The 24,433-nt window shown below is 41.1% G+C and overlaps 1 protein-coding gene across 2 annotated transcripts in view; it reads left to right on the forward strand.

Annotated features, from left to right (window-relative positions):
* LOC132391363 (TBC1 domain family member 8) overlaps positions 1-24,433 on the forward strand; it is a 101,538-nt gene that overhangs the window by 61,313 nt on the left and 15,792 nt on the right. The window contains exons 8-11 of one of the 2 annotated variants that reach the window (XM_059964437.1): positions 7,723-7,893; positions 11,369-11,519; positions 20,414-20,628; positions 21,190-21,307. In XM_059964437.1, coding sequence (XP_059820420.1) covers positions 7,723-7,893; positions 11,369-11,519; positions 20,414-20,628; positions 21,190-21,307 — 655 coding nt within the window. The remainder of the gene's footprint in view (positions 1-7,722; positions 7,894-11,368; positions 11,520-20,413; positions 20,629-21,189; positions 21,308-24,433) is intronic. The other variant, XM_059964438.1, reaches the window with a different exon arrangement.

A 24,433-nucleotide genomic window follows, 5' to 3' on the forward strand; every position in this document is an offset into this window, starting at 1 on the left:
CACTCACTTACACAGAGATCAATAGAGTGAACAAATTGTTTCAGACAGACCATGGGGAAGAATGCATTTTCTACACCATGGAGCATTGTGTCTATCAAATATCGATTGTGCAGGTGCATGGATACTGTGCCAAGGCAAGTTAGTTCAGTTAATCTGTTACCCCACTAGATTTTGATATAATGTTGTGTCTCCAAATGTGAAATTGTGTAAAGATAGCTTTGATTTGAGATTGATCATGAAGCACATCAACTCCTACTCGAGGAGTAACTTGGACCCACTCCAGTTTGCCTACTATCACAACAGGCCAACAGCAGATGCCATTTCATTGGCTCTTCTCTCAGCTCTGGAATATCTCGACGGAAAAGGTACATGCGTCAGGATGCTCTTCATTGATTGCAGCTCAGCATTTCACACCATCCTCGCCCGCAAAACTGATCGATGAACTCCATGTCCTAGGCCTCGTTACCTCCATGTGGTAGCAACCACTTCTCACTAAATTTCAGCGAAACCAAAGAACTGATTACTGACTACAAGAGGAGGAAGAAGCTGGGCATCCGTGAGCCAGTACTAGTCAGGGGATCAGAGGTGGAGAGAGTCAGTAATTTTAAATTCCTGGGCGTTTTCATATCAGTGTCCATCCTGGGACCATTTCAAAGAAGCACGGCACTGATTTGACATATATTGTTACGTACTCAGTAACTGGGTTAACAGATCAGCAGAAATGGAAGGAATACTTTGGAGTCTGGTGGTTATTAGTGTTTATTAGTAAACTAAACAATACAGTATAAAAAATGCCAATATACATATAACACAGGTTAGCAATGATTAACATAGAAGTGTAGGAATAATAATCAACAGCAGTAAGCAAGCTCTATCAAAGTCTAGGGGTAAATGAATTGTCACAAGAGAATATAGAGTTCAGTTCGGGCTGAGGTAGTTGGTCGTTGTGTTGCAATGTTGGGGAGAGAGAGAGAGAGCGAGCAAGAGATTGAACAGCTGCAGCCAGCAAACCTTTTGTTGTCTTCTTATTCCATCGTACCGTTGTGGTCATTCGGTTATGACCCCTCCGTTCTCAGCTAGACCGTTCTTCCACGGTGGACTCGTCACTCTGGCATGAGTGGACACACACACACAAGTCCCCACCAGCCCAGCCATCACACTGTGAGCTTTGTGACCGATCTGGTTCGGTCCTCTTAAGCCCCCACCTTCTTGTGGGTGCACAACACTCTTTCAGTGTCCACTGGTGTGTCTGAGGGGTGTCTCCCCAGATCTGTCTTTTATCCCCATGGATGGGGTATCAGCCGTCCATCAACTCCACATGTCTATGTCCATCAAACTAGGCCACTCCTGCTGTCTCCTCAGGAATGTTAACGAGAAAAGTAACGTCCTTGCAGCGAAAGGTAAATAATCAGTGAAGAGCCAAAATACATAAATCAACTGTCTCTCTCTCTCTCTCTCTTATCTGTAGCAGATGTCTCTTCCTCTGTTCTTCTCTCTCTCTCTCTCTCATTAGCATCATAGTTCCCAGGGAGGTGGGGTGGCTAACTCTGGACCCCATTTTCCATCAGGTCTGTTCAGCACTCATAACGATATAAAGCTCTGTCAAATCTCTACAGATGCACGGTCCCTGACTGGCTGCATCACAGACTGGTATGGAAGCATCAGTACCCAAGAGTGGAAATCCCTACAAGAGGTAGTGGATACAGCCCAGTTCATCGCAGGAAAGCGGCATCCATTATCAAGGATCCCCACCATCCAGACCATGCTCTCTTCTCACTGCCTCATCTGGAAGAAGGCATCGGAGTCTTAAGTCCCATACTACCAGGCTCAGGAACAATTATTACCCTTCAACCATCTGGCTCTCGAACAAGCGTGGACATCTTCACTCATCATAACATTGAACACTATCTTTGGGCTCACTTTCAAGCCTCTACAATTCATGGTGCCAGTTGTATTTGTTTGTTTATTTAATATTACAGATTATTTCTGTATTTACACAATTTGTCAGTCTTTGTGTGTGGGTTTTCATTGATTCTATTGTACTTCGTTCTACTGTGAATGCTTGCAAGAAAATGAATTTCAGGCTAGTATTTGGTGACATAAATATAGTTTAGTAATAAACTTACTTTGAACTTTGAAGGGCTCTGTATGTGGCATTCTATTGCAACTATTCCCAAGTTTTACTTCGTAAATTTTTGTTACTGTCTGTGCCTTCTGTTGCATTGGGTGACAACTGTGCGGTTTCTTTAGCACGTTATCTGTTTTTTACAAGGCAGAATTGCTAGCTCAAATCGACGCTCAATCCAGCACGGATGGAAGGCTTGCAGGCAGCTGGCTGGATTCTTACCCGGGATCACTCACCTTAAAGTCCAGTGCTGGTGCCGCCTACCACCGGCCAGCTCTGTAAATTGTACATATGGTCCAATATGTATTTAGTTTACAAAAGTGTTTCAATATGTATTTAAGAGTGCAGTGAAACTGCTTGCATTGTTTTGGAAGTAAAACCATTTGCCTAACATTCTGGTTTGATTTGCTTTCTTTGAATGCATTCTGCAGTCTAGCAGGCCAGGAGAAGAAATCATTTATAAAATTGCACATGGCCTGTCACATTGGCAAAATGATCTTGTTTTGTTATAACTTCACATCATAGCTGGTTTTGTATTTTAATACATTTTCCTCAAAGTTTGTAACGTGAAACTCTTCAGTGGCAACTATTGACAGCTTGTTTGTTTTGAGTTCTTGACAGCTTGTTTGTTTTGAGTTCTTGAACTTTGTGCATACCAAATTTCAGTAGATACCCAAGGTCAAAGAATTGGTTAGACTGGTTAAACCAGGGTAGACAAAGGTTGTTGGCTGTTTCAATGCTTTGATGTCCTGGGAAACAATGCATTAGAATTAGAGATTATGAAAAGTGACCATATTTGCTTAGTGAGCAAATGCTATTGCTAAAACACAAGAAATAGACAAGCTGTGGAATGAATATTATCAGTAAACTGAGAGATTACAAAGTATTTAGTGGAGGGAAAGAAATGACAACACTAATCCTGTCTTGGGTTGAATATTAAGCCTTGACCAATCTATAAACTACTAAAATTCTCATGCTCTGTTTGTGACCTCCAATTAGCGCAAACGGTGCATTACAGCGGCACTTTTTTTTGACTAAATTGACTTAAAATGCGCTAACTTACAGAGTGCATGCAAATTTCAGGATTATATATTTGTATAAAATTGCTCACTCGCCAGTCAACAGGTCCTGCTTTCCACGACCTGAGCCGGTTCCAGCTTTCATGGAAACCGCGATGCATGGGCATGGCCAGCCTAAGCAGCGCCACCAACCGAGGCAAAAGGGCAGGGCTGTCAGTTCCATTTAGGAGACCGTCAACCGCATCAAGAAAAATCAGCTTCCTGGAGGCTTTGGTATTACTGCTTCGTATCGTCTATCCAGTATTAGGATAAAAAAAATATTGGCAGCCTAATTATGGTGCGTGGAAAGAGAAGGGGGACATTATGGTCAAGAAATGATGCCAAAAGTCATTGAGAGCGGCAAACGCCACTCATTTTCCAACAGAATTCCTTGATTTGGTTGAACTCTCTGGATTGCCACCACATAAACTGGAATTGAAGAGGGGATCTCCCATTATTTCGATGAGGAACTTGGATCCACCAAGGCTTTGCAATGGAACGCGAATGATGGTGGAAGAACTGCATGACGATCTCATCGTAGCAAAGATAAACATTGGTGCGTTCAAAAGTGACGTCATGATCCCAATAATTACTCTCAATTTATCAGATACAGTCATGCTTTGCTATGACTATACATAAGGTGCAAGGCCAAACCATGGAGAATGTGTTGATTTATCTGGAGAAACAGGTATTCCAGCATGGTCAGCTGCATGTGGCTTTAAGCCAGGATAAAAGAAATGAAAACGCAAGAGTTTTCTTGAAGGGTGGCAGATCAACCAGAAATGTTGTCATCAAAAGTGTCCTTTGTTAAACGAGGAGAGGCTATATTTGTCTTGCTATGCGTCTTTCTTCTTTAATAAACTGAGTTTTTCTTCTTTAATTTCCAGAGCACATCACATCAGACTGCACTACCTTTCTCTCAAAGGGTACCCCAACGGGTCACCCGGTTGTCTAGTAATAGATAAATTTACTCTTAGTGTTCAGCTGAAATGTAAAAACATTTGAAAATGTTCTTAGCCCCATCAAATGGAATGGAGTTCAAATTTAGCTAATTAGCCCATTGTGCTGAAAAGTGCAATTTTGATATTTGCTTCAATGGTGTAGTATTTCAAAGTTCAAAGTACGTATGTCACCATTTACAACCCTGACATTCGTTTTCTTCTAGGCATTCTCAGTAAATCAAGACCACACCCAGCAGGGTGGACAAACAGCCAATGTGCAAAAAGACAACGAACTGCACATACAAAAGAAAAGAAAGTAGTAATGATAAAGAAATAAACAAGCAATAAATATCGAGAACATGAGATGGAGAGTCCTTGAAAGTGAGTCCATTGGTTGTGGTAACAGTCCAGTAATGGGGCAAGTGAAGCTATTCCCACCGGTTCAGGCGTCTGATGATTAAGGGGTAAATAACTGTTCCTGGACCTGGAATGAACTGGATTTAGTGAAGAAAAATGTGTTACCAGCTGTTGAAGTGTTGCAAGTAAACTTAGCAAAATTTCCTTTGTCTGTATCTGGACAGAAAAGACACCTCTACCTAATATTTGACCATAAGACAGAGGAGCAGTATTAGGCCATTTGGCCCGTCGAGTCTGCTTAGATTGGCTTGCTCTCAATCCACTTAAAAACTACTGCCCTTGGTGGGTCATGTGATAAAGATGGTGGGGGAGGTAGGGAGGGAAGGCATGGCTGGTGACGGTTCTGATTCCTGAATTGTAGAATTTATCAACAAGAGATTAAGTGGTGACTTGGCTGTTAATAGAAATGAATAACTGATCAACCCTTCATTGTTCTTTGCTTGTTGCCTAGCCATGTCTTGGCATCAACTCCACGCTTTTGGATAGGACTTGCTTATGATGCTAAAATTTTGAACTGTAAGTTTGCATCAGTTTTGCAAATTCCTATAAAACATCAATGCCGTGTTCTTATCTTTCTGAGACCTAATTCAGTAGGACTCTCCTGTTTGCTCAAATAATAGTCACCTTGTTTGTTTAACTAGTGTTCAACTCAATAGTAGTTTATTGAACCTGAAATGGAAAGTTAAACAAACCACGTGATTATAGATGCTGCTACTGATTTAGTTGATGTGGCATCCGCAATGTATATGCGATCTGTTTGTTCCTCTTTCTCCATTGTTCTAAATAATCTTGGCAGGGAGGGGAAGAACAGCATTGATCAGACGTGGATAGTAGTTTAATTAACATAGATTGAATATCTGCTTGTCTTTTGAAACGAGGTTGCAGATCTTTGTGGAAACTGTTGATTCAACAGGACCTCTGCTTATGAAAAATGTTATATAAATTGCCACAAAATATTAGTTTTTCCATTTCCATTTGAGGTGTATTCTGAAACACTTCACAGTTTGCACCATTTGTTTCTAGTCCCTGTCTCTCAGTAGAATTCCTAGATACACTTGAGAAACATTGAAGCTTTGTACTTACAAATCACAAGCAGGAAATCATTACTGTAGGCAAAAGGTCCTGCTCTTCTCTCAAAAGCAGTTTTAACTGTCATATGAGTTTTCTGGTCAGGTTTTGATTTCAGACACTTGAAACAAATCTCCTAGATGGGCATTTCTGTTTTGGTAAGTTGTTGGATATCTATGGGATGTTTGGCTAATTCATTTTTGATGCCTTTTCAAAAAAAATCCAACTCCTGAACATGAAACGTGTATAGTAGAAGCCTAGAAATATTCATCAGCATAGATCTGTTTAGCTGACAGAGTTTGAGAGTCTCCAAAGACTTTAACCTCAACTTTGGACTAGGAATTTGTAAATTAGCTCTCAGAATCAAATTTAATATCACTGGCATATGACATGAAATTTGTTTTGTGACAGCAGTACAACACATAAACTATAAATTATAGAATGTGTGTGTATATAAAATATGGATGTAGTGCAAAAAGATTGCAAAAGAAGGGCGGAGGGAATAGTGAGGTGGTGTTCATGAGTCCACTGTCCATTTAGAGCATAGAAACATAAAACACACTATAGGCCCTTCAGCCCACAATGTTATGCTGACCATGTAACCTACTCTAGAAGCTGGCTAGAATTTCCCTAGCACATAACTCTCTATTTTTCTAAGCTCCATGAATGTATCTGAGTCTCTTAAAAGACCCTATTGTATCTGCCTCTACCACCTCTGGCAGTGCATTCCGGGCACCTATCACTCTGTGTGAAGAAACTTACCCCTGACATCCCCTTGGTACCTATTTCCAAGCACTTAAAAACTATGCCCCCTCATGTCAGCCATTTCAGCCCTGGGGAAAAGACTCTGACTATCCATACGATCAATGCCTCTCATCATCTTGTACACCTCTATCAGGTCACCTCTCATCCTCCGTCTCTACAAGGAGAAAAGGCCAAGTTCACTCAACCTACTCTCATAAGGTACGCCCTCCAATCCGAGCAACATCCTTGTAAATCTCTTCTGCACTCTCTATAGCATCTACATCCTTTCTGTAGTGAGATAGGTGACCAGAACTGAACACAACACTCCAAGTGGGGTCTGACCAAGCTCTTGTATAGCTGTGACATTACCTCACAGCTCTTCAACTCAATGGTTGATCAATGCCAACACACCATTCAACTTCTTAAACCTGATGGTGGAGGGGAAGAAGTTGTTCCTGAAACTTGTGGGGGGGGGGGGGGGTGTGTGTGTGTGTGTAAAACTTGGGCCTGGCTATCTTGCCATTCTGTATTTGAGGTGTTAATTTTAACAGATTTTACATTTCTATCACTCTCTGGAGAATTTTATAATAAATCCAATCATTCACCAAGCATCTTTTCAACATTTAATATCTTGTTTTAATAATACCCCTATTGGAGAGGTCTGTCTACTATACTCTCATTGTTTGTGTAAAGTTTCCAGGGATTCGTGTGATTATGGCACTTTCGTATCCTGCTCTCAATTATATAGAGTTTTGGCTTTGTCTTTGACATGGATTAATTCAAGAAATATACCACTGCAGTTTGGCCTTAGTTTATTTTACATTTGTAGCAAGTTTCACAGTTCAAATGTATATAGTATTTTTTAAAAAAAAACTAGAGGGCTTAGAATATTGGTTTGTATTATCACGTAATCTAAAAATACTAATGGAAGGGAACAAAGATGCTTTTTTTGCTTCAGCTATTGACTCTTTTTTAAAAAAAAAATCTTCAAGGTAAAGCATTGCATGGAAAGATTTTCAACATTTCTTTCTCATTGTTCAAACCAAACTGAAAAATTATTATTGGTCAAAACAAGCTAGACCAGTGATATTCAGAGTGGGTAAAAGAAAATTATTCTTAATTTTTAATCTCCAATCCAAACTGCTGTTTCTTGCTCAGTAAACCAAATTCCCAGTACCTTGGGTTGATTGATTGAATCTTGTTGCTAATGTACTTTGCAATAGGTAAATCCTTGGATTATTTTTGGTTTTGGTGATTCGTGCTGTCAAGGTTTTTCCACAAGTCAACCATGACCAGTTGCAGAATAGAATGTGTGCAATGAGTTTACTTTTATCAAAGCACAATATTAATTAAGTTCCATCTGCTTTAGGTTTCCTCTGATACTTTGGGATGTCCTCAAGAGCTCCGTCCGGATAATACAGCAATTGATTCCCTTATGGACAATTCGGATATCAAAAAGGAACCAAGACATTCATTGAATTCAGAGGCTCTTATGGCACTTTTCCACCTGAGTGAGACGGAGAGTGCAGATGCTACTCTGGTTTGTACCCCTTTGGTGTTAATTTGAGTATCTCCTTCCTCCTGACTCTGGAATTCTTTTAAGTTTTCTTTTAATCCAATGCACTAACTTTGGGAAGACATAACCTCCATGACAAATGGTGATACTGCTTTGTGTTTGTTTTACACATCTGTGGTTTGTGCACATAATTTATGAATATCTTGCTTGTACGACTTGATATAAAAGTTGCTTTGCCAATATTTCATTTAAACTTTAAAAAAAAAGTGGTTGATCAGAGGATAGAAAGGTAATAATTCAATTTTAATCTGTATTCCTAAATATTCATTCGTTTCGAGAGGACTGGGATATAAAAGCAAGGATGTACTGTTGGGGCTTTTTAAGGCACTGGTAAGGCCTCATTTGGATACACTATGATAAGAAATACCTATCGTTCCTTCCCGAAACCACATTTTGGCATGTCGGATCATTTGGCTGTACTCCTACTACCTCCATACAGACTGAGCCCAAAGACCAAGGCTCCAGAGATCAGGGCAACTAAGAGGTGGTTGTGGGAGACGGAGGAACGGTTACAGGATTGTCTTGAGTCAGTAGACTGGGCCATGTTCAAGAACTCATCTGAGGACTTGAATGACTACACCAGTGTCATTATAGACTTTATTAAAACAGCTGAGGATGAGTATGTCCCCATGAAATTGTTCAGGGTTTTCCTCAATCAGAGGCCCTGGATGACGGTGAAATCCAGAACCTGCTGAGCATTCAAGTCTGGAGATCAAGAATACTGCTTGAAGTGCAGGTATGATATTCAGAAAGCCATTTCTCAGGCGAAGTGGAGGTTCCAGCCTAGACTGGAATCAACGAGGGATGCTCAACAGCTGTGGCAGAATTTGAATGCCATGACCTCTACCAAGTTAAGTCTTGCAACATAGAGGACAGCAGAGCTTCACTTCCAGATGAGCTCAATGCTTTCTTTGACCAACAGAACAGAGAGGAACCCTGATGATCCTTTGGTCTCAGTATCTGAAGATGACGCGCGGGCTGCTTCAATAGAGTGAATCCAAGGAAAGTGTCCGGTCCGGATGGACCACCTGGCTGAATACTGAACACCTGTGTGACCATCTGGTGTATTCACAGACATCTTCAATCCCTCGCTTCAGCTATGTGTGGTACCCACCTGCTTCAAGCAGGCTTCAATCGTACCAGTGCCCAAGAAGGGTGTGGTAACCTGTCTAAATGACTATCACCCAGTGGCACTTGCATCCACAGTGATGGAGTATTTTGAGAGGCTGGTGTTGAAGCATATCAGCTCCTGTTGAATGGTGACTTGGATTGATTCCAATTTGCCTACTGAAGCAACAGGTCTACAGTGGATGCCAGCCCATTGGCTCTTCACACAACCCTGGGACATCTGGCCAGGAAAGATGCATGCATCAGGATGCTCTTTTTCAATTACAAAAATCCCCTCAAAACTAATCAGTAAACTCCAAGACATGGGCCTTAATTCCCCTTGTGCAACTGGATGCTGGATTTCCTCACTTGAAGACCCTAGTCAGTATGGATTGCCAAAAGCATCTCCTGCACAATCTCCATCAGTGCAGGAATGTGTACTTACCCCCCTTTTCTACTCGCTTTACACTTATGACTGTGTGACTAAATACAACTTCAACACCATGTACAAGTTTGATGATACCACTGTTGTGGGCTGTATGAAAGGGGGGTGATGAATCAGCATGCAGGAGGGAGATTGAAAACTTGGCTGAGTGGTGTAATAACAACAACCTCTCACTCAGTGTCAATAAGACCAAGGAACTGATTGTAGACGTCAGGAGAAGGAAACTGTAAGTCCATGAGCCAGTAATCATCGGAGAATCAGAGGTGGAGAGGGTTAGTAACTTTAAATTCCTGGGTGTCACTATCTCAGAGGACCTGTTCTGGATTCAAATATTGCAAAGAAAGCACGGCAGCGCCTCTACTTCCTTAGGAGTCTGCGGCTATTCAGCATGACATCAAAACTCTTGGCAAACTTCTACAGATGTGTGGTGGAAAGTGTGCTTACTGGCTGCGTTACGGCCTGCTGCGGGAACACCAATGCCTTTTGAGCGGAAAATCCTACAAAGTGGATTTGGCCCAGTATATCACGGGAAAACTCCTCCCAACTATTGAGCACACCTATGAAACATTGCAGTGGAGAAGCAGCATCCATCATCAAAGATCCTCACCACCCAGGCCAGGCTCTTCTCACACCGCTGCCATCAGGTAGAAGTTACAAGAGCCCCAGGACTTGCACCACAAGCTTCAAGAACAGTTACTACCCCTCAACCATCAGGTTCTTGAACAAAAAGGGATACCTACATTAATGTAAGGACTGATATATTGTTATTTCATGCTCATTATTTATTGCTATTTATCTATATCTGCATTTGCAGTTTGTTTACAGTTAACAGTTTCTGATGTTTACAGTCACTGTTCTATAGATTTGCTAAGTATGCCCACAGAAAAAGCACCTTGGGGTTGTATCTGGTGTCATGTATGTACCCTGATAATAAATGTTACTTTGAGCTTTGTGAGCAGAAAGGATACGCTGACACTGGGGAGGGTTCAAAGGAAGTTCACAAAAATGATTCCAGGACTGAAAGGCTTATTATATGAGAAGCTTTTGACGCTGGGCTTGTACTCATTGGAATTCTGAGAAATTAGGGAGGTCTCATTGAAACCTATTGAATGTTGAAAGGCCTCAATAGATTGGATGTGGAGAGGATGTTTCCTCTGGTGGGGGGAGTCTAAGGCAGCCTCAGAATAGAGGATCATCCATTTTGAATGGAGATGAGGAATTTCTTGAGCCAGAGAGTGGTGAATCTGTGGAATTTGTTGCCAAAGATGGCTGTGGAAATCAAGTCACTGGTATATTTAAGGCAGAGGTTGATAGATTCTTGATTGGTCAGGGCATAAAGGGATATGGGTGGAAGGCAGGAGATTGGGGTTAAGAGGGAAATGGATCAGCTATGACGAAATTGTGGAGCAGATTTGATGGGCCAAAAGGCCTAATTCTGCTACTGTGTCTTATGGTCTTGTATTGTAAGTATAAAACTTACTACTACTACTACTACTTAAACCTATTACCCTTACTTGGGCATAGTCAGCTGACAACAGCCTGCAAGAGTTCTCTGTCCTAGCTCGGTCTTGTAGCCCGTCTTGCTATCCCTCCTCTCCCAGGGTTTCTGTAATTCTGAGGTTTTTGGAGCTTCTGTGGGCATTTCTGTTTTATATGGGATGGGAATAGCAGAGCCATGCCCAAATCTCCTGCTTTAGTGGCCAAGCATGGGATCGTGCAAGGTGTAGTTTGTAATACCTTGGTGTTCTGCTGATTTGTTATGCGAGAGGGATTTTCAGTAAGGTAACAAAATGCCTTTAATCTCTGTTTCCATTTGGTTATTAGGTTTGTAATCCTGTTAAGTTATTCTTCTAATATTTCTAATTAATGGCAGATTGTTAATTTTAGGGAATGGAAGAAGTGAAAAAACGATTATGGTATGATCACTTTGTGGAATACGGACGCACAGTCAGCATGTTTCGCACTGAGAAAATAAGGAAGCTGGTTGCAATGGGTATTCCGGAGTGCCTTCGAGGAGAACTCTGGCTTCTTTTTTCAGGTGAGCATGTTTTGGCTGACACTGGTCTATGGAAGAGTCTGGCTTGGATCAGAAACACCTGCCTCCAGTAAGGTTTGTGCAAGACATTGCAGTGCGAGAGCATTGCATTGTGGCTTCTGTTGGCTGCTGCTACCCTTAAAGTTAACAACCCATCAGTTCAGACAGTTCGAAAAGAGAGCAGCGAATAGTGTGCTCATCTAAATCTGAACAACAGCACCCAGATATTTATCTTGCTGTTATTTATAGGACCATGCACAGAAAAGATTGTTTATTTGTAGAAGGACAATGGACATTCCAACATGGAGTTCAATGGTTATGTAGTTCTTTTGAACACTTAAGGTCACAAAATGTATATCTGCAAGATGGCCCTTTTTTTTTGTGTTGGTTTAAGTTCCCCACTCCACTCTCATACCAAACAATGTACAATGACTTTCAATGTCCTTTCTCTTAGTAAGGTGGCCTAAGTTGTGCACCAAGTGTGAAACTATGACGTTGTGGGCATTACAGAAGCTTGGATGGGAACTATGACGTGGCTATTAGAGGCTTGGATATCTCGGGCAGGAATGGCTGCAGAGTGCACCAGAATTTAGATATTTCAAAAAGAACAGAGAGGGAGGAAAAAGAGGTGGAGGCATGGCATTGCTAATTAGGGATAGTGTCAGAGCTGCAGAAAAGGAGGAAGTCATGGAGGTACGGTCCACTAAGTCAGTGTGGGTGGAAGTCAGAAACAGGAAAGGGGTAATAACTCTGAATTCTACTGGGTGTTTTTGTTTCAGATAGACCCCCCCCCCCCCCCAATAGTAACAGGGATATCGAGGAGTAGATCGTGAGGCAAATTCTGGAAGGGAGCAATATTAATAAGGTTGTTGTGATGGGAGATTTGAACTTTCCTGATATTGATTGTCTTCTCCTTAGTGCAAGGAGTTTAGATGAGGTGGAGTTTGTTTGGTGTATTCAGGAAGGTTTCCTGACACAATATGTAGATAAGCCAAGTAGAGGAGAGGCTGTACTTGATTTGATATTGGGCGATGAACCTGGTCAGATGTCAGATCTCTCAGTGGGAGAGTTGCTGGGCAGGCTGACAGTGTTGTTCAGAAGGCATATGGTGTGTTGGCATTCATCAACAGTGGGATTGAGTTCAAGAGCTGTGAGATAATGTTGCAGCTATACAAGACCTTGGTCAGACCCCTCTTGGAGTGTTGTGTTCAGTTCTGGTAACCTCACTATCAGAAGGATGTGGATACCATAGAGAGACAGCAGAGGAGATTTACAAGGATGTTGCCTGGATTGGAGGGCGTCACTTATGAGAATAGGTTGAGTGAACTTGGCCTTTTCTCCTTGGAGCGACAGAGAATGAGAGGTGACTGATAGAGAGCATAAGATGATGAGGGGCATTGACCATGTGGATAGTCAAGAGACTTTTTCCCCAGGGCTGAAATAGCTAACACAAGGGGGCATAGTTTAAAGGTACTTGGAAATAGGCACCGAGGGGACGTCAGGGGTAAGTTTTTCACACAGAATGGTCAAATACACTGCCAGTGGTGGTGGTAGAAGCAGAATCAATAGGGTCTTTTAAGAGCCTCTTTGATAAGTACATGGAGCTTAGGAAAATAGAGGGCTGTGCACTAGGGAAATTCTAGGCAGTTTCTAGAGTAGGTTGCATGGTCAGCACAACATTGTGGGCCGAAGGGCCTGTAATGTGCTGTAGATTTCTATATTTTATGTAAAGTGTACTTGAAATGCATTCATTGTATAAAATTCTCATTTTTCTTTATTCTTACATACACACATAATTCATAAAATGCCAAAATTAGTGTTGGTTCTTTTTCTTCCCTCACTGTATTCCTTGTGTGAGGTCATATTTAAAGCATTGTGTACAGTTCTGGTCAGGTCACCTAACTATAGGAAAGATATCAATATGCTTGAAAGAATGGAGAGAAAACTTAAAAGGTTGTTGCTGGGACTTGAAGATCTGAGTAGAGGGAAATGTTGAATAGGTGAGGTGCATGAGTTAGGAGAATTTTAGACAAAATTGAGGTGTATAGATAGGATGAATGCTTGCTGGCTTTTTCCTAATTTTGTGTGAGACTAGAACTAGAGGTCATGGGTTTAGGGTGAAAGGTGAAATATGTACTCTGAATCTTTGAAGTAAAGGATATTGAGGAGGGACACGTGACTCTGAAGGTGGTGAGGTGTGGAATGAGCTACAAGGGAAAGTGGTAGATGCGAGTTCAGTAGTAACATTTAGGACAAGTTTGGAAAGGTACATGGATGAGACAGTTCTAGATGGCTACGGTCAAGTCCAGGTAGATGGGACAGGCAGAAGGCCAGATCTGCATGGACTGTTTTTGTGCTGTATAATTGATTCTATGACTATTAATGCATCATTTTCATATTCCTCTCAAACAGTAAATGGCAACAACTTAAGGATGTTAATGTTGGTTATTTTTAAAGTAAAATAAAATTATCTACTGTGTACAGTTTTGTTGAGACATTTGAAGTAAGGCTATCATTTGTTTCATATTCTAAAATGATTTGGGTGTTCCGGTTGTGTAGTGGTTAGCACAACGGTATAGGTGACCCAGCTTCAATTCCCGCCACTGCCTGTAAGGAGTTTGTATGTACTCCCCGTGACCGTGTGGGCTTCCTCTAGGTGCTCCGGTTTCCTCCCACAGTTCAAAGACATACCGGTTGGTAGATTGATTGGTCATTGTAAATCGTCCTGTGAGTAGGTTCACATTAAATCAGGGGATCGCTGGGTGACATGGGGGAAGGGCCAGAAAGGCCTATTTTTTGCTGTATCTCGGTAAATAACCTGACTTGTCAAACGAATGTTTGATGCTGTTCATCGTATCATGTAGCTGCCATCGTCACATCACAGGCAAAAACCATTAGACATGTCAACTGTTCACGAGCAATCCACTAATAATCTCACTACCCTACATCTTCCCATGACCCATTTTAATCTTGTATTTTTACGAAGTTTTTAAAAAAAGATGCAATGGTCTTCATCTGAATTTCTATGGCAGAGCATTCCCGGCAACAACTTGCTTAAGATGTATCTAAGTTTCACCCATTACCCATTTGCAGTCAATTTTAAACTGATGTATTGTTGCCAATTCCCTAGTCACGTGAAATGTAATTTTCCTTATTTAATCAGTCGAATCCCTGTATACTGTTAAAACTTTCAGTTTAATCTCTACTCTCGCCCTTCCCCTTATCCATTCCCCATTCTAGTTACCCTCTCGCCCCCTCTCTTCTCTTCACCTGCCCATCTCCATCCTCTGGTTTCCCCCACTCTTCCCTTTCTTCCATGGCCCAATATCCTCTCCTATCAGCTTCCTACTTCGTAAACCCTTTATCCCTTCTTCCTATCCTCTCTTGGCTTCTTACTTCATTTCCCCTCCCCACCCAATCACCTTTCCCCAACCTGGTCTCATCTATCACCTGCCACATCGTACTCCAACCCCTTCCGCACCGTCTTATCAGCTTCTGCCCCCTTACTCTGCAGTCCTGATGAATGATTGGCCTGCAACATTGACTGTCTATTCTCCATCGATCCTGCCAAACTTGCTGAGTTCCTCCAGCATTTTGTGTGTGCTCTTCTTTCTCTCTTATTCTGTTTACAAAATAATCTAATTGTCTTGCACCTAAAGAGAGGGTAGTTGTTAAATTGTAATGTGCCTGTACATCATGCTGGTGGATTAGCTGATAGATAATTAACATATTAATTATATTAATTTATCATATTGGAAGCCTATTACTGAATACATTATAGAAAAATGGCTGAGTTGAGTTGTTCTCTGATATTGGCAATTTAATTGCAAACACTTCGTCACCATATGAGGAGACGTCACCAGTGTTATTAATTTTTGAATTAACAGCGCTCTGATGATGTCTCCTTGAATGGTGACGCGATGTTTGCAAGTAAATTGCCAATATTGGAGAACAACTGAAAGCAACTGTCAACCACCCAGGCGTTACATTTTCCAAGTTATTATAGGAAGATGATTAGAAGAAAAAACAAAGTAATTGGGTACAAATGAGCATGGTGCTTTTTTTTTAAAGGAGATCATGCTGGATGGATTTATTGAATTTCTTTGATTAAGTAGCAGACTGATGTTGAAGGGGAGCGGGTGAATATACTGAAATTTTTACAAGGCATAAAGTGCATCATGAAAATTGTAAATAAAAGCTAATGATAATGTATTGGTATATTTGCCTAACTGGGAGAAAATAGGGATACTGTAAATGGATCTTTCTGTTATAATGAGTAGTATGCCACAGGAAACATGGTGGGGTCTCAAACTGAATGTGTGAAAGCACCCTGGGCAAAATTGCTAGATTTGCTGATATACAAATAAGTAGAAAAGTAAATTGCAAATAATATATTAGCAAATTATTAAGGGATGTAGATAAGTTAACACAATTGGCAGAGACCAAATGAGCATGGTGTATGGAAAAGATTTAATTTTCCTGCCACATTGGAAAATTTCAAAGCATTATTTAAACAATTGGAGACACAGCTGGATTCACGTGCTCCAGTGCATGATATGCAAAATACTGGAATAGAGGTATTGCAAGTAACTGGGAAATCTAACAGAATGTAATTATTATTACTTTCAGAGGTCAATACAACAGGAAGCAGGTTCTGCTTCACTTGTTTCCTTGAATGCATTTCTTCTTCCTAGTTACTTTTCTTGGTCGTTGTTAGAACTAACCAAAGCATTAAGCTGCAGTTTGCATGATTCCACACATGACTTCTGCCTAACCATCTACTGCTATCCAGGCTTTTGTACATTTTTCCCTGCCAGTCATTTTCTCATCTGCTCACAGCCATCCTGCTCTCATGTTGTCTGACAGTTTGAGGTTTAAAGGTACACAGGTGTGTAGAATCTCCAGGATTCTACGTAGAAAGTCTTCATCATGCTATCTTCAACTGCTTTGGACTCGCTTACTGGCGCCACTGGCATTTAGGGCAGCAGTGAAGGTCCTCTATCTCTGTCTGCCCATAATGTCCCACACAGATATAGAAGGGTTCTTCATTGCTGTTTCTGTAACAATTTACTATGACCAGTTAGGGTTGATAGCCCTGAGATGAACCCCTGAACCTGGAGGACTTATTCTGGCCTCTACCCTTTGAACTGTTTGGCATGGGTGACTGTACCAAGAGCCAGAGCACAAGACCCTGACTCCAGCCAACATAGCTCTCCAGGTCATTGAGGCACACAAGCTCCCAGATCCTATGACAGAGTTGTGTTCTGCTTGGAGGCATTTTGGACGAATTGCTTTTCTGACAGGATGTTTTAACCTAACGCGATCCCTTGCTGGTATCCTGCTTTTTTTTTTGTCCTGTTTAGTCCTGATCTTTGTAATGACAGAATCAGATATCTCCATTATGGCCTCAGCTCTGTCATCATTACTTCACAACCCAACCTGGGATACCACCCTGAGGATTCCTTGACCCTTATGCATCCCATAATATCTACCATTTCCTCCTCCTTAATTCTAACAATATCAAAATGTGTCCTTGTATTCCTGGGAACTTTTCACTTTCAATCTGTGATTACAACTGCTTAACTTGGAACCTTTATAAAGTCACAATAATAAACTCATCCATTTTAATCTTCTGTGATACACACATTAATTTGTACAAGTAGCAATTTCTTGGGACTGCAGTTTTGTCACTACACCCATAATCATGGAAGTCATTTTATGCCAACAATGAGATGGCCAATTTCACCCTTTACGTAAATGCAAGGGATTCTGCAGATGCTGGAAATCCAGAGCAGCACACACAACATGCTGGAGAAACTCAGCGTGTCAGGCAGCAAATGTATGAATAGTCAACTTTATGGACTGAGATCCTTCATCAGGACTGGAAAGGAAGGGTGAAGATACCAGAAGAAGAAGATGGGAGATGGGATGGGGTGGGGGGAGGGGCGAAGGAGTGCAAACTAGAAGGTGATGGGTGAAGCCAGCTGGGTGGGGTTGGGGGGAATGAATTAAGAAGCTGGGAACTGATATGTGGAAAAGGTAAGGAGTCAGAAAAGGTGAGAAACAGAAAGAAGAGGGACAGCAAGGGGAGGTGATAGGAGAAGAGTTGAGAAGACCAGGGTGGGTTAATGAAGAGAAGGGAAGGGTCCCACCAATGTGGAGAAGGCTGCATCAGGAGCACCAGATACAGTAGATGACTCCCAACAGGTTTGCAGGTGAAGGGTTACTTCACCTGTCAAGATGGCAACGGGAATCAGTTAAAGGAGACAGGGTGAGAAGAGATATAGTCAAGATAGCCATGGGACCGATTCCCATTAGCTATCCTGACTGTACGTTTTCCCACCATGTCCTCTGTAAAAATGCTATTTCCTTTCCTCAGTTTCTTTTGTCTCTGCCACATCTGTCCCCAGGATGAGGCTTTCCTTTCCAGGATATCATATATGGATGTTTCTTCATTGCTGTTTTCATAACAATTTTCTTTTTGCCCAGTGAGGTTGTTGGTGCTGAGCTGAACCCCTGAACTTGGAGGACCAGTGGCCCACTCTTAGTCTGGCCTCTACTTCAAAGCAACCTTCCTGCACCATTGATGCTGCCCTCTTCCACATTTCCTTCATTCCCTGGATATTTGCACTTTCCTGGCATCTTAACAAGGATAGAGCTCCTCTTGTTTTCACCTTGAGCACCTACATCCAACACATCATTCTCTGCAACTTCCACCATCTTCGATGGGACCCTACCACCAAATGCATCTTTACTCTCTCCCCCCCCCCCCCACTCTCCTTTTTCTCCCTTTTCTCATGGATCACCCCCTCTGCGATTCCCTTGTGCTTTTGTCCTTCTCCAACAATCTTCCTCCTGACGCTTATCCATACAGGCGGCAGAAATGCCACACCTGCCCATTCACCACCTCCCTCAACAGGCCCCCAATGGTCCTTCCAGGAGAGGCAACATTTCATATGCGAGTTTGTTGGGTTCACCTACTGTATCCAGTGGCCTCCTCAATATTGGTGAGACCCAATCTAGATTAGGTGCTCTGTTGAGCACCTTTGGTCCACCTGCAAAGTAGTAGCATTTCCTAGTGACCAATTATTTCAGTTCCAATTCCCAATCTGACATTATGGTCCAAGGTCTCCTCTTCTGTCACAACGACCATAAGACAAAGCAGAATTAGACCCTTTGGTCCATCGATTCCGCTCTGCCATTTTATCATGGCTGGTCCATTTTCCCTCTCAGTCTTAATCTCCTGTCTTCTCCCCATATCCCTTCATGCCCTGACTAATCAGGAAACTATCTTAAATATACATAAAGACTTGGCCTCCACATCTGCCTGTGGCATAGAATTCCACTGATTCACCACTCTCTGGCCAAAGAAATCCCTCCTCATCTCCATCCTAAAAGGATGTCCCTCTATTCTGGGGCTGTGATAGCTGGTCTTGGACTGTGGCATCATAGGAAGCACCCTCTCCACGTCCACTCTATCGAGGCCTTTCGTTACTCAATAGGTTTAAATTACGTCACCCCTCATTCTGCTGAATTCCAGTGAACACAGGCCAAGATCCGTCAAACGATCTTCATATGACAAGCCATTCAATCCTTTTCGTAATGAGGCCACTCTCAGGTTGGAGGAGCAGCAGCTTATATTCTGTCTAGGTAGTCTCCAACTTAATGGCATGAAGATAGATTTTTTCCAGTTTCTGGTAATTTTTTCCCCACCCCCTCTTTCTTCATTTACTGACTCTGGCACCCTCTTACCTCTTCTGACCTACCTATTACCATCTCCTGTTGCCCCTCCTTTTTCCCTTTCTCTCATGGTCCACTCTCCTCCCCTATTAGATTCTTCCTTATCCAGCCTATCACCTTTTCCACCTATCACCTCCTGGCTTTTTACTTCGTCACCTCTCCCTTACCCACCTGCTTCACCTATCACCTTGCTTGTATTCCTTCCCCCTCCCTCACTTTGTTATTCTGGCATCTTTCCCCTTCCTTTCCAGTCTTGCTGAAGGAGCTCGGCCCAAAACCGCAACTGTTTACTCATTTCCATAGATGCTGTCTGATCTGTTTGAGTTCCTGCAGCATTTTTTGTGCGTGGGTGTGTTTGGTTTTGTACTATTTAAGCTTTATTTAAGGCACTTAGACTATAGAGAAGTTGCATATTGAACTTTATTCATTTGTATAAAAAAAATCCATCAGCATATTTGAGTATTTACCTCTTTTTACCCATCAAAATAATTACTCCATATTTGAATCTGTTTTGTTGCACTTCTAATGCGTGTTCACCCTGTAATCCACATCCTTTTTATCCAGTGGGAATATTTTTGATGACTTCCTAATACTGATCTGTCCATCAACATTTTTTCATGGTGTGGAGCTTTCATTTCAGATTTCATTGTTGAATAAAAGTTGATTACGCGCTTAACTGTTATGTTTGCCAGTTATTCAATTTGTCTCAATTATTGAAATCATCTTCCTTCCAGTGCCAAATGGAATTATGTTTCTAGCCATGTTGGATTGGAAATAGGATCTAGAAAAATGTCTTGTATTCATCTAAAAATATTCTCCCAACTCTGATTGTATAGATTATTTTTCTTTATTCAGACTTGTTTTGTATAATTTATCCTAGAAATTGCCATAAGCAGTCCTATTCCAAACTTCTATTTAGAAAATGTTATTATCCTGATAAAGTTAGCAAGACTGTGTATTTTTTTAAAGTTTCATTTCAAGCATACAAGAAGTTCAGTATGTAAAATATGAATAAAATTGTACCAGGATATGAATTATTCATTTGATTTCGCTCATTACAAATTCAACAACTTTACTTCATATTTGTCTGTGTAAAATGTAACTAGTAAAGTCATTTTTTAATGTATGTGTGTATAATGTTGGACTTTTATTGCCAGATGCAGTGACTGATAAAGCTACACATCCTGATTACTATGCTAATTTAGTGGATAAATCTATGGGCAAATGTTGCCTGGCAACAGAGGAAATTGAACGTGACCTGCATCGTTCTCTGCCAGAGCACCCTGCGTTTCAGAGTGACACTGGAATTGCAGCGTTAAGAAGAGTTCTGACAGCATACGCATACAGGAATCCTAAGATAGGCTATTGCCAGGTAGATACTGTTCATTTTTAATGAAAGAAAATAGTGAAAGTACTAAGGTCTTCCAATTAACTCAGGAATAAGTTTAGAATATGTTAGAAATGAATCAAACCAATATAAAATGGATTTCAAACTATTTTCTTTAGATACAGAAGCTCTATACTAAATTATGAAAATATCATTAACATTGCATTGTATTATGCATTTACTTAAAATGCTCCTTTTCAGTCATCCGTGGTACATAAGATTTAGATATAAAAATGAATATAGATATGTGAATCTTTCAGTGAAATCATTAAGCTGTCAGATTTTCTAGCCTATTATATGTTCGAGTGTGTGTATAAAATGAGTTTCATTGTATCTGTGTAAAGTATATAAAGTATGCAAGGTAAAAAATGTGGGGGGAAATGGTGTAATTCTGTAAGTGTTTGACTTGATTTGGTGGGCTAGTTTAATTTGACTGAATGTTTAATAGCCTTAGTAGAAATGCATCCTAATTTGTCACTTTAATACTTGGGCCATCATCTTACTGCTATGCACCTAAACCAGATTTTATTTTGTCTTTACCCACAGTCTATGAATATTCTGACCTCTGTCCTATTATTGTATGCCAAGGAGGAAGAAGCCTTTTGGCTGCTAGTAGCTGTCTGTGAGAAAATGCTCCCAGATTACTTCAACCGTAGAGTTATTGGTAAATCTTTCTTTCTCAATGATCGACTTCAAATATGAGAATTTATTCAAATGTTTATTGTTGGCTTTTGGGCTTGTGAACAAAGGATGGCTACAGTTGCAGCATTGTTTTCTTTGAATTAGTTTGCAGAACTTGTAATGGTCCCAGAATGTAAACACTGGAATCTTCATATGGACTTGGGATTGTGGATTGAAGCTCTTACTGAAGTAAATTAACAATGTAACATGAATCCAAGATCTCAGGAATCGCAAAGACTCGGATATTGGGATTTGCTAAATTGGCCTGGACTGCCTGAACTTTATTTTTATTGATGAGGGCTGAGCAACTTTGAGCCATTACAACTGATGGGAGTCAAGCCAGGCAGCATTTCTGAACATGCATTGGCTTGGACTGCATGTGCAGAGGCCCTGCCCTAGTCTAACCGTAAACACAAAGTACACTGCAGATGCTGGGGTCAAAGCAACTGTACAACACGCTGGAGGAACTCAGCAGGTTGGGTAGCATCTGTGGAAACCCCATATACGTCTCATTTACTGCCTGGATAGTCTCCAGCCCCTTGGAATGAACATTGAATTCTCCAACTTCCAGTAATTCCCTCCCCCTCCCTTCCCCCATCCCAGTTTGTCTGCCTCCTCCTCTAGCTGCCTATCACCTCCCTCATGATTCCGCCGCCTTCTACTACCCATGCTGCTTTCCCCTTACATTCCTTCACCTTTCCTACCTATCGCCTCCCCCACCCCTTGATCTTTCCTCTTACTGGTTTTTCACCTGGCACCTCCCACCCTCTCCCCATCTTCTTTATAGGGCCCCTGCCACTTCCTCTTCAGTCCTAACAAAGGGTCTCGGCCCAAAAGGTTGACTGCTCGTTTCCACGGATGCTGCCCGACCTGCTGAATTCCTCCAGCATGTTGTATGCCCTGCCCTAGTCTATTGCTTGTAAAAGGCCTTTGAATTATCTCCAATAATTAGTGAAATCCATTAAAATGGATTTTTTCTCTTTCACTATTTTTATTAATTTCTACATAGAGTACAAGATATAGATTATAAGTAAAAAAAAAAGATAAAATTATACCAAATACAAACCCCATTTCCAGAAAAGTTGGGATACTTTCCAAAATGCAATAAAAACAAAAATCTGTGATATGTTAATTCACGTGAACCTTTATTTAACTGACAAAAGTACAAAGAAAGATTTCCAATAGTTTTACTGACCAACTTAATAGTATTTTGTAAATATACACAAATTTAGAATTTGATGGTTGCAACACACTCAAAAGTTGGGACAGAGGCATGTTTACCATTGTGTTACATCACCTTTCCTTTTAATAACACTTTTTAATCATTTTGGAACTGAGGATACTAATTGTACATTTGCAATTGGAAATTTTGTCCATTCTGGCTTGATATAAGACTTCAGCTGCTCAACAGTCCATGGTCTCCGTTGTCTGATTCTCCTCTTCATGATGCGCCATACATTTTCAATAGGAGATAGATCTGGACTGGCAGCAGGCCAGTCAAGCACATGCACTCTGTGTCTACAAAGCCACGCTCTTGTAGCCCGTGCAGAATGTGGTCTGGGATTGTCCTGATGAAATAAGCATGGACGTCCCGGGAAGAGACGTCGCCTTGATGGCAACATGTGTCTCTCTAAAATTCTAATATACACCTCAAAGTCAATGGTACCTTCACATACATGCAACTCACCTATGCCGTGGGCACTGATGCACCCCCATACCATCACAGATGCTGGCTTTTGCACCTTTTGCTGGTAACAATCAGGATGGTCGTTTTCATCTTTGGCATGGAGAACTCGATGCCCGTTTTTTCTGAAAACTAGCTGAAATGTGGACTCATCTGACCACAGTACATGGTTCCACAGTCTTTTGGTCCATCTGAGATGAGCTCGGGCCCAGGGAACTCGCCGGCGTTTCTACATAGAGTTGATGTATGGCTTCCTCCTTGCGTAATACAGTTTCAAGTTGCATTTCTGGATGCAGCGACGGACTGTGTTAAGTGACAATGGTTTTCTGAAATACTCCCGAGCCCAGGTGGCTATAATTGTCACAGTAGCATGACAGTTTCTTAGGCAGTGCCACCTGAGGGCTTGAAGATCACGCGCATTCCACCTTGCCCTTTACGCACTGAGATATCTCTGAATCTTTTCACAATATTATGTACTGTAGATGTTGAAAGACCTAAAACTGACTAACAATTCTCTCGAATTTTGGCACAAAGGGGTGAGCCACGACCCATCCTTGCTTGCAAAGACTGAGCCTTTGATGGATGCTACTTTTATACCCAGTCATGATACCTCACCTGCTATCAATAGCCTGCTTAATGTGGAGTCTTCCAAACTGGTTTTACTTGAATATTCTGTGCACTTTTCAATCTTTTTTTAATTCTGTCCCAACTTTTGTTGAGTGTGTTGCAGCCATCAAATTCTAAATTTGTGTATATTTACAAAAACAATTAAGTTGTCAGTAAAACTATTGAAAATCTTTCTTTGTACTTTTGTCAGTTAAATAAGGGGTCTCATGAATTAACATATCACAGATTTTTGTTTTTATTGCATTTTGGAAAATATCCCAAATTTTCTGGAAATGGGGTTTATACATTATATTTGAAACACACTTGCAATCTCATTACCCTATATTCATGTAAATTAAATTAAATGGTAATATTGAAATGTGACACAGTAATTTTATTATATAAAAATAAGAATCCAAGCCCACTACCAAGTTCGAAGCTGTTTGGTAAAGAAAGAGAAAAGGAAAAAAATTCCTGATCATATAGTGAAATATGTTATTAGCCATAATCTGTACCTTAACAGCAAATCAAAGGTTTTGAAAATAATTCAAAAATGGTCTGCACAATGTTTGAAAGTCTTGACTAGTTTCAGAAATTGAACAATGGATCTTCTCCAAATTTAAGGATGACATAACATCACGTAACCATTGAGCATGAGTAGGCGGAACAGCATTCTTCCATTTAAACAAGAACGCCCTCCTAGCTATAAGAGAAATAAAAGCCAAAATGTGGAAATCAGATGTCTCCAAAGTAGTATCTTTTCCTCCATCAGTACCGAATATGGCAATCAAAGGGTTAGGTTTAAAATTTACTTTGAAA

Source organism: Hypanus sabinus, chromosome 3 (genome assembly GCF_030144855.1).
Source record: "Hypanus sabinus isolate sHypSab1 chromosome 3, sHypSab1.hap1, whole genome shotgun sequence".
Lineage (NCBI taxonomy): Eukaryota > Metazoa > Chordata > Chondrichthyes > Myliobatiformes > Dasyatidae > Hypanus > Hypanus sabinus.